Source organism: Sarcophilus harrisii, chromosome 1 (assembly GCF_902635505.1).
Source record: "Sarcophilus harrisii chromosome 1, mSarHar1.11, whole genome shotgun sequence".
In the NCBI taxonomy this organism is placed as follows: Eukaryota; Metazoa; Chordata; class Mammalia; order Dasyuromorphia; family Dasyuridae; genus Sarcophilus; species Sarcophilus harrisii.
Window position 1 is genome coordinate 3,660,183 of NC_045426.1, and position 16,756 is coordinate 3,676,938.

The 16,756-nt window shown below is 41.3% G+C and overlaps 1 protein-coding gene across 3 annotated transcripts in view; it reads left to right on the top strand.

The window, feature by feature from the left end:
• Positions 1-16,756, top strand: part of SEPTIN7 (septin 7) — a 68,715-nt gene that overhangs the window by 25,131 nt on the left and 26,828 nt on the right. The window contains exons 2-4 of one of the 3 annotated variants that reach the window (XM_031951685.1): positions 4,104-4,108; positions 5,391-5,493; positions 12,624-12,730. In XM_031951685.1, the coding sequence (XP_031807545.1) occupies positions 4,104-4,108; positions 5,391-5,493; positions 12,624-12,730 (215 nt within the window). Of the gene's footprint in view, positions 1-4,103; positions 4,109-4,831; positions 4,859-5,390; positions 5,494-12,623; positions 12,731-16,756 lie in introns of those variants that run through there. The other 2 variants (XM_023498535.2, XM_031951689.1) reach the window with 2 other exon arrangements.

Here is a 16,756-nt window from a genome sequence, read left to right on the forward strand (position 1 = left end):
TCTCTCCTTCCCTCCCTCCCTGGCCATTACTCTATACATTTTCTTGTTATGAAACAGAGGACCAGGACAACGGGGAGGCCTAAATAAATTGGAATTAAGGGAGGACCCTTGGGGAAGGTCATCAGCCTCACTTTGTCTTCCAGAGCCCTCTGGGTCCATTGGCAAGATAATAGATCAGGACAACTGGGGGTGGCCTTGTTGCTATGGGTGACCTTGGCCTTTTTAAGCAAAGGTCTTTAATTGAGGCAACACCCAGGTGATAAAGGATTAAGGCTAGGTAAGACATGAGCCAGAGTGGCCTACTTTTAATTAACCAAATACATATATATATATGGGCAGTATATATATATATACTGTGAGGGGAAGACCTTCAAGGTTTCTGGCCAAAACAGAAACAACTGCTTATTTATGTTCATTCTGACCCAGTCTGGGTCCAGACAATGACCAAGTGGGGCTTGGCCTGAGACCTATCCTTGGCTGATGGATGAGAGTCTGAGTGATTTGAGTTTAAGGCCTGTTCCTAAGCCTATAAATCCTAAAGATATCTTGCAAGGTTTCAGCGATCAAAATTTACATTCCTTTGGGCAGAATACCGGCAGGTAAGGGTATGATACCCTATGTGGACAGAGGGAACGGAAGGGAAAGAAGAAAAGAAAAGAAAGCTGTGTTGCCCAACTGGCCAGTTCCAGTTGGGATCCCAGTGGAGAGCACCTCTTACTCACAACAGAGGTTGTTGTTTGCCCTTCGTTGTCGAAGAGGATCAAGACTTCAGGGAGGTGATGCCATGACATGCAACTGAATTGGATTTAAGTGAGGGAGGGCTGTGCAAAATCACCAGCCTCACTTTCTCCTGGAGCCATCTGGGCCCAGAGGCAAGATAGAGATCAGGATGACTGGAGATGGCCTGGAATTCAGTGAGAGACCTTGGCCTTTTTAAGCTAAGTTTTTTTTTTTTTCAACTGGGCAACCCCATTCAATGATTAAGGCTAAATAAAAAATGAGGCAGAAAATGGTCTCTTTTACCTTGTTCCCCCCCCCCCCCCAAAAAAAAAAAAAAAATCAACCTGGGAGGGAAACACCTTCTGGGTTTCTGGTCAAACAATTGCTATTTACGTTTACTCTGACCAAAAAATGATCAACTGGGGCTTGGCCTGGGACCTGTTGTTGGTCAGTGAACATTAATGTGGGAACAGGAATCCTCAGGAACCTGCAGTTCCTTTTCAGTCTCAGACATTGTTACCTTAAGCATTTATCCTTTGTTACCCTGGGTTGGTCCCTTGCTTTCTGCCTTTTCCTTCATTTGCAAGGCAAAAATCACAGCAGCTTCTTCACTTGGTTATAAGAAAATTAAATGACTTTTCTGGGAAGTGCAATAGAAAAGATTCTCCTTACCAAAATACTTCCAGGCTGACCTGGATGCTAGCAAGTTTCAAGATTGAAAAGAATCTAAAACTAAGAATGGGACAACACCCTTTCTGCAGCGTCATGAACACAAAGTAGGGTCAGAATATTTGGTGTCTCAAAAAGAGCTCTGCATCTCTTTACCAAATGACAAAAAGTACTTCAGTACCACATATTACAAGCAGGTTATTGTTTATTTTTTCCCCTCTGAAGTATCCTTTCCCCTTTTGGCCTTCTTTTCTGAATTCCTCAAAGAGATTGTAAGCATCTCAAGGGCAGGAACTATTTTTCCTGTTTTGTATTCCCAAATGCTTGGCAAAATGCTCATGAGTTAGTAGATACTTAATAAATGCTTGTTGTCTAAAGTCCTATTCCTGTGCCTTTGGTCTTGAGGTCTTTGGAGACAATGGTAAAAATGATGGATGATAGCTTGCATATAGTCTTGGAGAGTTTCCAGGATGGTGGAAGTTTTTCTCCTTACTTATGATAACAGTATATAATGGGCACACATACTATATGGCACCATGTTGCTGCATATCTTTATGGGTCACTGATATTTAGCTACATCATTCTTTGATATTTTTTCATTTTAATGGGGTAGTAGTTACCTTTACTTCTAAAGGAATTATTTCTTTACCATCAAAAAGGTTTGTTAACTTTGAAAAGACTGCTCGTGAGTCACCATTCATGAGATTTCTGTAAGTGCTTTTTTTCATGGTCATATCAGTAACCATGGGGTTGTATTACATATATAATAAGAGGTGGAATTTTGATTGAATAAATATTGGAGGGAGTTCATTAGCAAGAATTCAGTTCAGTCAATCACAAACATTTATTAAGGGCCTACTATGTGCCAGGCACTGTGCTATGTGCCCTGGGGATACAAAGAAAGGCAGACATACATCCTGCATTCAAGGAGCTCATTAGAGGGACAACACATGTGCTATATTCAGAATTATATATGTATATCTATTATATTAGTATATTAGTAGGATAAATTGGAAAAAACAAAAGGAAGGAACTGCCCTTTAATGGAAGCAACTTCTTATAGAAAGTGAGATTTTAACTCTAGTTGGGAAGATTCTAGGAGTTAGAGATGAAGAGGGAGAGATTTCAGGTTTGAGAAATGGTAGCCAGTGAAATGCCCAGAGTTGGGAGATGGACTGTTGAGTACCAGGAAAAGCAGAGCACTCCTAGGAGGGCGAGCAAGATATAAGAAGACTGGAGAGGGGTGTCTGTATGTTTAGGTCATGAAGGATTTGAATGCTAAACAGGCTTTTTCTATTTAATCATAGGGAAATGGATATTTGAGCCTGGAGGTCAGCAGAGAGGTCAGCCTAGAGACGGGGATGCAAATGTTTAACAACACAAATACAATAAAACAGTTTTGTTATTGTGGTTGAATTGTTCTAATCATGTTCAACATCCCATGATCCCATTTGGGGTTTTCTTGGCAAAGATCCTGGAATGGTTTGCTAGGACATTCTCAAGTTCATTTACAGATGAGGAAGAAATGGAGGCAAACAAGATTTAAATCGACTTGCCCAGGGTAACACAGCTAATTAAGTCTGAGGCTGGATTTGAACCTAACTACTCCATAATAAAACATAATATTAAATCTTGGCTTCTCATAATAATAGTGTGTAGTGTAGAGGATTTGTCCTGTAGCCAAGGACATGGATTTGCATTCTGCTTCCACCCATATAGGTCATGTGATACTGGCCCACCCATTCCTCTTAACCTCTCAGTTGTAGAGAATGTGCCAGTTGGTCAAGGGAATTAATTTTCCTGTCAGTGAAACTGCCAAGTGTAATGCAAGATTAATCCAAAGGGATGTATTGCCCACCTAAAGTTGTAGCTCCCTGGTTTATTATTATTATATATCTGTGATAAATAGAAACTTTTCATCAGTGATTTGCCAAAAGTTGAGTTTATTTTCTTATTTTGTTAACTATTAATTCTTTTGTTTTATACTTGAAACTGCCTTTTCTTTTTATTTTCTTATTCTATTAATGTTCTTTTCAATTTTATATCTCATAAACTGCCTTCAAGTTTTTAGGGTTAGTTTCTAATTCTCATTATCTTTATTCCCATTAATGGATTTAGCCTCAGTTTCTGGATTTATCTGATTCTATGTCGTCTAATCCAGTAATTATAAAATAGTGTTGTGCTAGGATTCTTTATTTGTCCCGGGATGGATTGTCATTAACTACTCCCTGTATATTCCATGAGCTTAAAGTATATATTGTAACTTCTCATGCCTTTTGATATACATTCCCCTACTTCCCTTCACCAGAGAGAGCAATGAAAAGGAGGGTATATACTCATCATTTAAAAAGAATTTGTGTTCCCTGTAAAATATGTTTACATTTTTTGTACCAGAGTTTGAAGAATGAAAATTAGTGTTTTTTTTTTTTTTGTTTGTTTGTTTGTTTTTTGCTTTGGTGAAGTATTAAGATGCTATGTTTGAAAAAATTATGGTTTCTTTTGCAATTCTAAATAACTTTGAATTTGATTTGTTCATTACATGTAAGTAACTTTCATTTTTTTCCTCCTTTTTTGCTTTGTTCCTTTGGATCACACTTTTTGGCCTGACATTGCAACATACCATTCTTGGAATGCTTCATTTTACCATGCCTTTGGGGAACTCCGCCACTGATATTTGGAACACTGGAATGATGGGAAAAATATTCTTTACAAAGTAGCTGTGAGTATCCTATGTGACTTTAGTCATGTAAACAAGGAATTTTTTCCTCCCCTAACTTGTCATAAATTAAAATGTAAAATTGTTTGAAATTGAGCTGAGGAAAAATTTAAAATGCATTTTCATACTCTGTACATAATGGGCATACAGTGTAATAGTTGATTTTGATTTTCAAACAGCATTATGAAAGACTATTCAAAAGCCAAAAAAGGAAGAAGATTCTGGATTAGACATATTATACATAAACCTTCTTAGTAAATTTTGCAAGTGAAATTTGCAAAGGACTTTTTCAGCAACAAAAGCAAGGTGATATTGGGTTTCAAGTTAGAATTTTCACCAATGTTGATTCTGGATAGAATTAATTTTTAAGGGCTCCTTGGCCATGAACTTTTAGAATGAAAATGTAGTTTTCTCATCACTAGAGAAGTATGCCAATAAATTGGATGAGATTCCATTAAGACTAGAAGCTAACCAATATGATGTCATATTAAGCCTCTAGGATGAAAATTTTTTGCAGATGGCTGAGTGAAAGATCACATTTATTTTTATAACCCTATAGGAGTATTCATATTCCACTTTGAAGCATCCTCTTGAGATGATTGAAGATTTTTAACAAGTTGAGATAAAATTGGCTTTGCAGCTTGGTTAAATTTGATTTCCCTGAAGATGACGGCAGCAGAATCTTCTGAAACACCAGCCTGAAGTCATTATTCAGCATAGCTGCTTGCCAGCGCTGCTAACATGACACTGACTGTAAAAACCTGCACAAATTTATGGAAAACAATTGTTAAGAATTCAGTGCTTTGATTTCCCTTTCAGACTAGGCTCAGTTTCAAGAAAAGTACTCTGTGGGGAGTGAGCCAAATGACTGTATAATTAAAAGAAGAGAAAAATAATTCTAAATGGATTTAAATGATTTTGTGAAAAATTCTAGCAGCTTGCTTTCTTAAAGTCAAAATCTTGTTACTAACCTTCAGGGTTTATCAGGTGAAATCATTGGTCTGAGAAAGGTTTCTTTAATTGTGTTGTTATTCTTCTTTCCTCCCCCACTCCCCCCATGCTGTAAATGAGCTCTGAAACTCAATTCATCATGCTTGTTGATGCTATTTTAATAAGTGCTTTTTTTTTTAACCTTCAATTTTTGATAAGAAAAGCTGGTGTGATTTGCTGTGGAAAATGATTCATATAATTTTCAAAAATAACTTTGAGGAAGGGTATTAGAACTTTATAGTATTAGACTTTTTTAATGACTAATTTTGTTCCCTTTTCTTTAAAAAACAAACAGCAACAGAAGAACCTTGAAGGCTATGTGGGATTTGCGAATCTCCCAAATCAAGTATACAGAAAATCTGTGAAGAGAGGGTTTGAATTCACACTTATGGTAGTAGGTAAGACTTTTTTGGTCATTTAAAAGTAAGCTTTGCTTGGCACATAGGTGGTGTTCAATAAATGCCCTTTTCCTCCTTCCATTCTCTATTCTTCTAGTTGTTCAGTTTAGGCTTAAATATAATACAAAAATCCCTTCCACAATATTCCCTCTGATGCTTAAAAGGAAAATATTCCAGCTGAGAAATTCTTCAGTGAGTTTGGGGGGGGAAGGGTGAGGATAAAAAGGGAAATAGATGTTGAAAGAAATTACTGTTATGGTCCTGAGGAGGTGATCTCAGGGGTCAGGTGTGCCATCATAGAGCGCTGCCCTAGATCAATCTGGGCCCACCCCTGGACTGTAGAAGCAGGGGCTGTCACTGTATGTGCCCAACCCATGGGGTCCCTTTAATCTCTGCTGGGGACAGGGCAGCCTGACTCTCAGTCGATGTCCCCTGCAGAGCGAGAAGGGGGGCGGGGGGGGGGGGGGGGGGGGGGGGGGGGGGGGGGCAGTCTGGTTAGAGGGCCTGGCAGAGGCAGCTGTGGAGCCAGGGAGGAGGGAAGGATTTCAGACTGCTCTTGCCTTTCTTCATGATCTTCTCAGGAGTGGATTTGGGAAGGAACAAATCCAAGTCCCTTTTATTGGGAATGTATTCTAATGGCGTCCAGCATTTGAAGTTCAGAATGCATGTTCTTGATGCTGAAAATTGGTGTGGAGCTCCCCATACCAGTCAGTGATTGTCTCCATTGACCTTCAGCAGAGACGGAACAAAACGGAGAAGGGCCGTTGACATCCCACCTGCCCATGGCTCCTGACAAACCTTTCTATAAAAAGGAAGCACCGCCATCTAATCAAATGAGATTGGGTTGGACATGAGAACTTTAACTTTATTTAAATGGCTGTTGGGAAGTTGGGTTCACTTAGTTTGAATGTGATTCAGGGAAGGGAAGGGAACAGACTTGTTTAGCACTTACTTTGTGCCAAGAAATAGCATCTTGTTGAAGCTTCCCAGGGGCCCTGTGAGATTTTACCCCCATTTTACATTTGAGGAAACTGAGGCTCAGAAGCCAAGGGATTTGCCCAAGGTCACCGACTTCTAAGACTGTATTTGAACTCTGGCATTCCTGCCTTCAGTGGCTGACTGCAGTGTGGTGCCCCCTGCTGACACATTTAGCGAAGTTAACTGCTTCATAAGGCCAGCTGGTTCGAGGTGGAGGTGCTCTTTGTGACTCAGGCCCCACATCTGTGGGCTAGGTCCCTTGGTCCAGAAGGTGGGATTGTAGTTTGTAGAATAGCTGTCCTAAATTAGAAACTCCTGTAGGATGCTTGTCCATGTCGGGTCTCCCCCTGCTCGGGCCCTTGCCCTCCCCATTTCAGGCTTCCTGGACGTCCCCCCTTTCTACTCAATAAAGTAGTCCCCATCCCATCCCGCCCCCTATAGGCTTATCTCCACCTCTCCTTGTCCCCATTCAGGGCTGCCAAGACTACTTCAGTCCCTTGGATCCCTTTCTCTTGCACCTTCCCTTGGATGCAGTCTGAGCTTTCCATCTCCCTCCTCCCATTCGTGTTTCTTTCCATAGTTACAGGTTCTAAGACTAGAGGCTCTGATTAAGAACACCAGATGACCTCCTCTTGCTTTAGGTCAGTTGGGCTGTAGAGCCCAGGGCAGTTGGGCTTTAGTCTCTCCCCCATCCTAGGCTGCTCTTCCACTCTTGTGGGTTCTGTCTTAGAGGCAAATGGCCCCCTTAGCTTGAGGTTTCTTTCTAACCTCTGGGCTTCTGTGCCTCAAATGAAGGCCCTCTGTCCTTCTTTTTCTTTAACCTCTGTGTATCCAGAGGGATTAGCCTCTAGCCTGAAGTTCTTATTGAAGCTTTTCCTGATTTCTTCTTTTATGATGTATATTTTGTTGCCCAGTGGTTAGAGAGCTTGATCCATAAACACTTAACTACCTGTAAGTAACCTTAGGCAAATCCACCGTTTTTGCCACAGTTTTCTTATCTGTAAAATTTCCTTCTGGAGAAAGAAATAGCCAGTGTCTTTGCTAAGAAAACCCTATTTGTAGTCCCAGAGTGACTGAAGCCAATCCATCCCCAGTGCTTGTTTGATGGCTTGTCTTTCAGGCCTTTGCACTCTCTAGGTGCTCAGCAGTGTATGTTGGGTTCTCTAGGCCTGATAAGGAAGGGCCCCCATGCTTAGACCGGTTTGCGTTAATCACCAAGAATTGCTGATTGTGGCATCTGGCCATTGATGAGGCTTCCCCAAGCACCTTCTCTGTAGGATGAATCTGTATTTAGGGAGTTGTTTCTAGATATGAGATATTGGGATTAACATATAAAATATAATGAGAGAAAGCAAATATATTAAAGGAGAATTGAAATCCAAAGATAGATATAAATGAATTTTTGGGGCACAGAGTTTTCTGTGACTTATTTTAGTAGGAAACAATCATTGTGGATGTGATTAAATTTGAGCTGGATCTAGATTGCTCATTCAACATAATTCTATTGTGTGTGGAGTATTTGGCCCAGGGAGAAATACAGAGCTTAGTGGAGGCTGTTCATGCCCTCCTGGAGGCCATTTTTATTGGGAGATAGATCCAAATATGATTCCTAGCTCTGCCAGGATGAATGGCGCACAGAAAGCTATCAAAGAGCCAGGTGAGACCTTGGGAGATAATTTCTTCAACTAACTGAAGACTGGGGGACTTGAGGTTTGGGAGCACATTCTAGCTACAGCCTGGCCAGTGAGCCCGGCTGCTCTGGGTGGCGTGTGCATCCAGGGCTGGCCCCCTGCCTGGAATGCTTCTCTTCTTCCCCCCTCCCCCATATACCTGCTAGCTCTCCCAGCTTCCTTCAAGTTCTAGCTGCAAGTCCTCTTCAGGAAGCTTTTCTCAGCCCTTTCCCTCCCAACCCCTCCAATAACTCTGGAGCATTCTCCCTCTTCATTCTGTGTCCTGTCTCCAGGCTTCTGGTTGTCTCCCTGAGTTCTGGAACTATATTTGGCCACTTTTGATATCCCCAGAACTTAGTACAGGGCCTGACACATAGGAGACTTCATCAGTTTTCATTGGTTGGTTTGAAGGATAAATTGGAAAAGGAGAGAGCATTGACCTGGGAAGGGGTCAGGGGAGCCATACTAAGGGGCTGGAGAGGAGGGGAAGAGCTAGCATTTAGCACTCGCCAGACACTGTGTTAATTCCTTTACAAACATGCTCATTTGATGCTCACAACAATTCCATTTTACGATTGAGAAAAGCGAGGCAGACAAAGATGAAGATCTGTCCACATCCCAGTGTGCTGGGTTTGAACTCTGGTCTTCCTGAATCTGGGCCCAGTGCTCTGTGTACTGGGTCACCGTCTACCCCAGAATCAGATCATTTCAAAGTACACTTTTCAAATAGAGAGCATTTATTCAGCACCTGTTGTATGCCAAACACTGTCATACCTCAGATGGAATTTGTGCTTCACCTCTTTGAATGTCTCTCTAGGGATAAAGTTTTCAGCACCCCTTGGCCTGGCAATCCATGTGATTCACGTCTGTGTCCTCCCCTATAGTCACTGAAGAAAAAAGGTCCTTTGGCTCATTGGAGGCCTTCAAGTCATAGCTCCTGATAAGCCCAACTTTGGGCCTCCATTTATTTCCCTGAGGCAGCCTTCCACCTCTTTATTTAATTGTCCAGCATGCATCTCTTCAGTGTCCCCTTGTGGTACTCATTTTGATGTTTAATTGTGGGCCCAGCCGGTCTCTCTGTGTTTTCTATCTACTCAGCTGTCAGTTTTTCATCCAACTCCAGGTTGTTGTGCCCACAGGAGAGGCTTGCAGGGCCATCTTCTTTGGGGAGGTCTCTTCCAGGATTTGGGGATTTCATGCAGTTGGAACAGTAGCATTGTCCAGTAGGAGTATTTGGGGGACCACACCCTCAGGGAATATCCCTTAATGTGTACTATGTCCTGGACCTCTTCTGTCCCATTTGGTGTGGAGCATGTGTCTCATCTACAATTATTAGGTCTGCTTGGACATTGATAGCTGGGTGTGGACAGGATGTTTCTGTTGTAGGGGTTTTGAGGATCCTCAAGTGATTATGGTATGTGAATGGGAGGCATCTTGTTTGAAAAGAGCTTTTACCACCAAATGAAGTGTGTGCTCGTAAACCTACAAGAATCCTAGTGGGGATCTGGGAATTGCCACCTTTCAGACACTTCAGGGTTAATAAAGAAGATACCTCATTTTACACTGTTGTTTGGGAGAATGTTTATTTCCTCATCAGGTGTTCACATATATAGGTGAGTCCCATAAAGATTCCACGTCGATCTTGGGCAGAGGTGTTGCTGCTTCAGACTGTTGGCAGTAACCTGAGAAATTGTCCCTTTAAATCTTTCAGTGGCCATTTCTGGCCTTGGTCTCCTAGATAGCTTTGGTCTGAAAGCACTGAACACCCCCTGGATCTCAGCACAATTTGGGTCCAATCAAAAGTTTTTGCAGGTGCTGTCTGTTGAGGATACCAAGACATATCTGAAACAGTTCCCCGTCCTCCTGGGCTTCTCTTCCATTGAGGGAAACATGTAAATTGTCCTTGGTTAGCTTTGAGCATCATGGGAGAGTCTGTCTCACAGACTATTACGTTTGAGGAACAGCCAGGAAGCTGCTGTTACATATCACAGACTGCATGAAGGTGTGTCTGAAGAGCTTGTGAAGGGCATCGGATACCGAGCAGAAGATTTTTTGTTTGATCTTGTAAATAAGAAGCCCTTGAAGTTGTTTGAATGCTCAGGCTGCTGTTGCTCAAGGAAGATTGGTTTGGTGGCTGAGTGGAGGGGGTCTTGGACACCAGAGGCAGGGAGATGAACCTGCAAGCTCTTGAAGCTTTGGGGGTTAGGTGGGGTCCAGGTACTTGTCAGGGGTGTTGCTGAAAGGAATTGTTGTTCAAAGTTGGATCAGTGAGTTCTGCGATTGATGCAGGTGGGGGAAATGTGGATCTACTGGGCCAAGTTAAGGGTGAGCTGTCCCTGGAGTGTACGTCTCTCCATTCTTCAGAATCAAACTTAGAGCCTTGGGGGATATCCACAGTTAGTAGGCTTGACCTAGATAGGGAGCCTGGGAAGTTAGCAGCTGGACAGGTGTGGGGGAAGACCAGGAGAGACAGTGTCGAGAAGAGAATTTTAGTGTGAGGCTGCAGACATGTCAGGGTAGATGAAGACTGGGACTATTCAACTGCTTGACTTCAGGAGGCAGAATCCAGGAAAGAAAGTGCAGGTCCACCGAATGATTGTGGAGGAGAGCTGAGGGGGCTGTTTTGAAGTAGTAGACATGTTGCTAGGTAGGATAGAAGCTGGCAGTAGAAGATATGGAGAAACAGAAGCTGAGAGAGCAGGTGAGAGAGAGACAGCAGGTGGGAGAAGCTGGGATGGGCCGGGGTCATTTGTGCATTTAGAGGGGTGGTCGGACCTGAGGCAAATCATGGCATCTCTTGGTTTCTCTTTTTAAATATATAGGAGCTAAACTCCCTGGCTCCTAGAGTCCCTTCTGGCTTGAAATCCATAACATGCTTTTTTTGTGGGCTTTCATACAGATTTCCTGCATACTGATGTCCAACTGCTTTTCCTATTTTTCTGTCTTCCTTCTAGGAATATCTAGACATTTTTCTTTCTTGAATTCCCCTTGATTTCCTTTTCTCTGCCTTTTGGATGACAGTTTATTTGTTTGTTTTGATTTCTGACTTCCTTTCCACTGCTTCTGTCTCTTCCCATCTTGGGACAGCTCGCAAATGAGTTTGTTTTTCGATTCTGGCAACATCTTTCTCAACTTGATATTTGTCAGACATGTGATGACTTAGGGACTCTGGGAACTCTTGGTTTTTTGGTAGGATCACAACTCCCTGACCTTCAGCATTTCAGCACATTTTGAAAGCTCTCTTGTTTCCCTCCTGAAGAACAGAACCTTCTTGAGGGTAGGGACTGTCTAACTTGAATTTACATCCTCAGGACTTGGCAGTCCCGTACTTTCCTTTTCCTTTCCTTTTTTGCATTAAGTGCTTGTTACAGATGCTGCAATATAAGACCAGTTGTCCTGTGAAATAGTTATTGTTTTTGGCTGCACAATAAGATTGACTCCTTTCTTGCTTTTGCAGCAAGTATTCCCTGGCAGCCAACCTTCCTGGACCTGGATCTTTTGCTCTTGTTTATAACAAGAATGTCAAAATTGCCAGCAGTAATTGTGGGCCATAGGAGCTCTCAGTTAGAGTCCCAACAGACAAGCTCAGTTATTTATTTATTTTTGAAGAATAGCTTTTTATTTTTCAAAATACATGCAAAGATACTTTTCAGCATTCACCATTGCAAAACCTTGTGTTCCATATTTTTTTCTTCCCTCCCTTTCCCCCTCCCCTATACAGCAAGTAATCCAATATAGATTAAACTCGTGCAATTCTTCTAAACATATTTCCACATTTATCATGCTGTACAAGAAAAACCAGATCAAAAAGGGGGGAAAAAAGCAATCAAACGACAACAAAAAAGATCAAAATCCCCATTTGGTTCCTATAGTCTCTCTCTGGATACAAATTGCTCTCTCCATTACAAGTCTATTAAAATTGACCTGAATCACCTCAATCTAACAGACAAGTTTATTGACGGTCTTAAATCTGAAATTTTTAGCACCCTCTGCAACCCTTTTATATTTATAGAAACAAGTGAATAAATGTCATCTCAAGAAGGGATTGGATGGGAGTTAAAAAGAGCAGCTAGCCTGTCCTTTGTAGAAACTTAAGGATCATAAAAAGCCACATTGCATTTGAAACATTGCAGGGGTGGTGTACCCACTTGGCCAAAGGCACAAAAATGATAAAGTGGCATATTATGGACATAAAGGACAGGCTATTCCTGTGAGGGAGAAATTGGGCCCAGCATTAGCTATGTGCCGGGAACAGTTCTGGTTATTGGGAGTCACTTCCTCACTTCAGATCTTTGTTGTGTTTCAGATCGGAAGGCCTGGCTAGGTATATGTACTAGAGCTTAGTAGCCTCACAGGCCTTTATGTACCTGCCTTTAGATAAAGGACATAGGAAGGAATCTCACTGTATGGTTACATTAGAGACATGTTTGTGTGTGATAGTAAAATGACTAATGCTTTTTGGTTTTTTTTGTTTTTTTGTAGGAGAATCTGGATTGGGGAAGTCAACATTAATCAACTCATTATTCCTAACAGACTTGTATTCTTCAGAGTATCCAGGTCCCTCACATAGAATTAAAAAGACTGTACAGGTATGTACATTTGTAGCTTGAATTATTTTACTTTTGATTTAATTTACTTGCACACAGCCCAACTTCTGGAAAGCTAGAAACTGATGCCACAGAGAAATGCTTTATTTCTGATGTTCAAGGATTATACTCACGTAGCTGTTCTGAGTGCCCCCTCGGCCAAATGGGGTTAGTTTGTTAACTGATATTTAACCAAATGATTGCGTACCTGATGCCTTCTGGAGCTGATTTCCTTTCCAATCAGTGCCCTCGATCTTAAACAACAGGTTAATCACAATTCCATCTAGAGAATACAATAAAGACTTGCATTTTGTAGTGAAATGTCAGGAACAAAATTGGAGTCATTTTCAGTATTGTGCCTTAGCCAAAGATATTAATTTCGTATCATAATAACATCGCTTCATTCTGAATAGCTCCAGTTGATCTTGGGCCAGAACCAGCTTTATTAGTGATCCAGCAAATAGCATTTTAGGTGCTATATATCACTAAAACATTGACCATGGAGGGAATTGTCTTTGTTCATCTGTAGCAGAGATTCTTAGATTGAAACCTGTGAACTTGGATTTGTTTTTTAATATTAGATGCATAGTTCCTATAAGTTGTTTCCTTTGTGATTCTGTGATTTTGGTATTTACTTAGAAGCGCATTTTGAGAAAAGTTACCCGGGTTTCATATACTTGGGAAAGGTATTGTGATACCTATTGGATTGTCATGGAATTGTAACAGCCCCTGGTGATCTCTTTTAGTGTTTTTGAATTCGGGAACACACAGAGGCACGCAGTGGGAAAATTCTGTTTGCTGTCACACTTTTTGTGGAGGGTACACAAATGCAAGTAAAGCTATCTTTGATATGGTGAAAAATGTTAACTTCATCAGAATTAAGAGTTTGGGATCTTAAATGATTCACATGTATTCTGCCAACATTGGTCTTTGTTATTGTGATGAAAAGTGATTTTGTGACATGGGATATGGATCGGATTCATCTATATAGACACAAACGGGAATCCTATTTGTATTCTCAATGAGATTGTAAAATACTTTCCCCCCAACTTTCCTTTCTTGTCCTTTCCAAATCTTGAGATTCCCTCTCCCACAAGATTGTAGAAACACACAGACCAAGAAAGGACTCAGAAGCCTCCTAGTGTCTGTTCCATAATTAATTTTTTTTTCTGGTAAAATTTTATTTTTAATACATATTTATGAATCATTGGGAGAGAAAAATCAGCAAAAGGGAAAAACCATGAGAGAGATTTAAAAAAGAAGAAGAAGAAGAAGAAGAAGAGAACATAGCATGTACTGATGTACATTTAGTCTCCTTAGTACTTTTTCTGGATTTTCTGGACATTTTCTGTCCAAAATCTGTTGGGATTGCTTTGAATCACTGAAACGCCGAGAAGAACCAAATCGTTCATAGTTGATCATCTCATATTCTTGCTGTTGTGTACAAGGTTTTCCTGGTTCTGCTTGTTTCGCTCAGCATCAGTTCATGTAAATCTTTCCAGGTCTTTCTAAATTCAGCTTGTTCATCATTTTTTATAGAATAATATTCCGTTATCTTCACATATCACAACTTATTCAGCATTCCTAAAATGATGGACATTACTCATTTTCCAATTCTTTGCCACTACAAAAAGGGCTGCTGCAAACATTTTTGCATATGTGAGTCATTTTCCCTCCTTTTGAGATTTCCTTGGGATACAGACCACTGTCTGTATGCACTGTCCAGTCCATATTTGAATGAAAACCCTGTGCAGTTGTCACCTAGCTTTCCTAGAAGACACATTTCAGCAGCGATAATTTAGGGGAAATTTTCCTTTAAATGAAGCTCATGTTTTGCCTCTTTGCCATCTTCCACCCATTAGACTTGATCCTTTTTTTCTGGAGCCGGGTAGAGCAAGCAGAATCACAGCCCTTGGAGAAAACCCTCTTAATGGGGAAAATTGCTTAGAGAGACATTAAGCCGAGAAGCTCAGCTGAGAACAACATTTTGTGTGTCCCAATATTGGTTGCCTCATCTTTTATTATAGATCAACACATAGGGAGCTTATTGTTTCAGTAACCAAAAATTGAACTTAGAACTTTGAGAGCTTTCTCTTTTATAATTAATAAATGATACTTCACAAATCACAGATTGTTCATACTCCTAAGACGGGTTGCAGTGCCCTTTTTACCTTGGTCATTAAGCTAAAAATTCCATCCTCCTTTTGATGAGTTCAGTGATTTCTAAAATGTGGAAAGACTCTGAGCTTGCAGAGAGTCGACAGGATGTTTCTTGTTCTGTATTGGAAGCATTCTTGTGGTCTTTGAGAACCCATGGCCACTTCCACACCATGACAGGGCATCAGATTAGGATTCTAATGGAAGAATAAATAATGTCTTAAAATGAAGGGCTTGAGATAGGAGGTAACATGTGTAGGACCAGCACTTCTGGACTCCCAGCTTCCTTGAGACTCCAGTGGAGACAGCCCAGGACTCTGTGTCTGAAAGTCTTGGAACCAGTGATCTCCACTGTTGTCCCGGGAAGGTGGGCCCTGCTCTGCTGGGGCCCCAGCCACAGACCCTGAAAATGTCTGGGAAAAGGAAGAGCTAAGCACTCTCCAGGGCAGTAGGAATGGCCTCTGCTTTGCTACAGCCCCCTCAGGACCCTGGGCCCTTTTCTCATGACTGGCAGCCAGCCACTCCCTGGATATCGTCTTTCCAACAGAAAGGGGACCCTGAAGAGCAGGGCCTGACTCACTAGTAACATTTATGATCCTGATGGTAAGCCCAGGACTTTGTATAGAGCAAGAGCTTTAGGAAAGGATTTTCTCCATTAAGTTTCTGACTTGAATGAATAAAGGGAGCGGTTTACATGGTTTTTAGTAGTGACCAGAGTGTGCTTAAAATATAGTTGTCTTAAATGCACCAGACCACCTTCTTTCTTCACTCACCCCTTATAAAACCTGACAGCTGGGGCACTAGGCAGTTGCTTGGGTCATCACACTGGCCTTATTTATAGATGGTCAAGGGTTCTAGTTGGTCATTCATGTTTCCCCATTTTCCAGCTGAGACAACTCTTCTCATTGAGTCAGTAACCAGCCCCAGTGATTGGCTGCTCCTGGCACTCCCCACCCCCTTCTTCCCTGTGATTTGACTAGTGGTCCTGGCTAGAGATCCTTTTTGGCCCACTCCACTTAGCATCACTGCTAATCACTGCCATTATATGGCAAATCTCCAGATTTCTAGACTAGATGGGGTGAAGAAATAGCAAGTGTTGCAAATGGAACTTTTTCTTGTTTGGTTACTTTTGAAAGTATGCATTCCTTACTTGTAAACTACATGGAGGTTAATGGTTTGCCACCATCTGCAAGGGCTGCCTTGATATGAACTGGCAGCAGTCTCTGCAGATAGGAAAGGTAGATCCTGGTTGGTTTGAAAGCTAAGCATCTTACTGGGGATTCTGAGGCAGTTCGATTGGGAGAATGAGGTGAGAGCCAGGCCCAGACCCAGGATTCTGTGATCCTGGACAAGTTTGTCTCAGCTTCTTCATCTGTAAAATGGGGATGATAGTACCTCTATCTCCCAGGGTGATTGTGAAGAACAAATGAGATATTTTTTGTGACATTTTGCACAGTACCTGGCACTTCATTAGTCCTTGTTAGCTGATGCTATATTGATAATTTACAGATTATATAGAATGGTATTTTTGGTTTTTAAGTTCAACTATATTATTGGGGCAAGATTTTTAAACATAAATCTTTTAATCAGCTTTAAGGTATGCAAATACCTTAAAGAAGCTTCAGTCACATTATGTGTTTTTCAGAAAAGTTAAGATGCTGAATATTCTTTGTCCTTTGCTAAAGGATTAAATTTGCATTTAATCTCAGAGGACTCCAGGGAGTGCCAGAAAGTATTCTAACATGACCCCCTGCGGTAAAGTGCATGGGAAAATGGCCATTTGGAAGAGATTTCTTAAAAGTTTGAAATTCCTGCACTTGAACCAATTTGTTTTCCATGAATCCCATGAGAATGCCTGTCAAGCCGGATGAG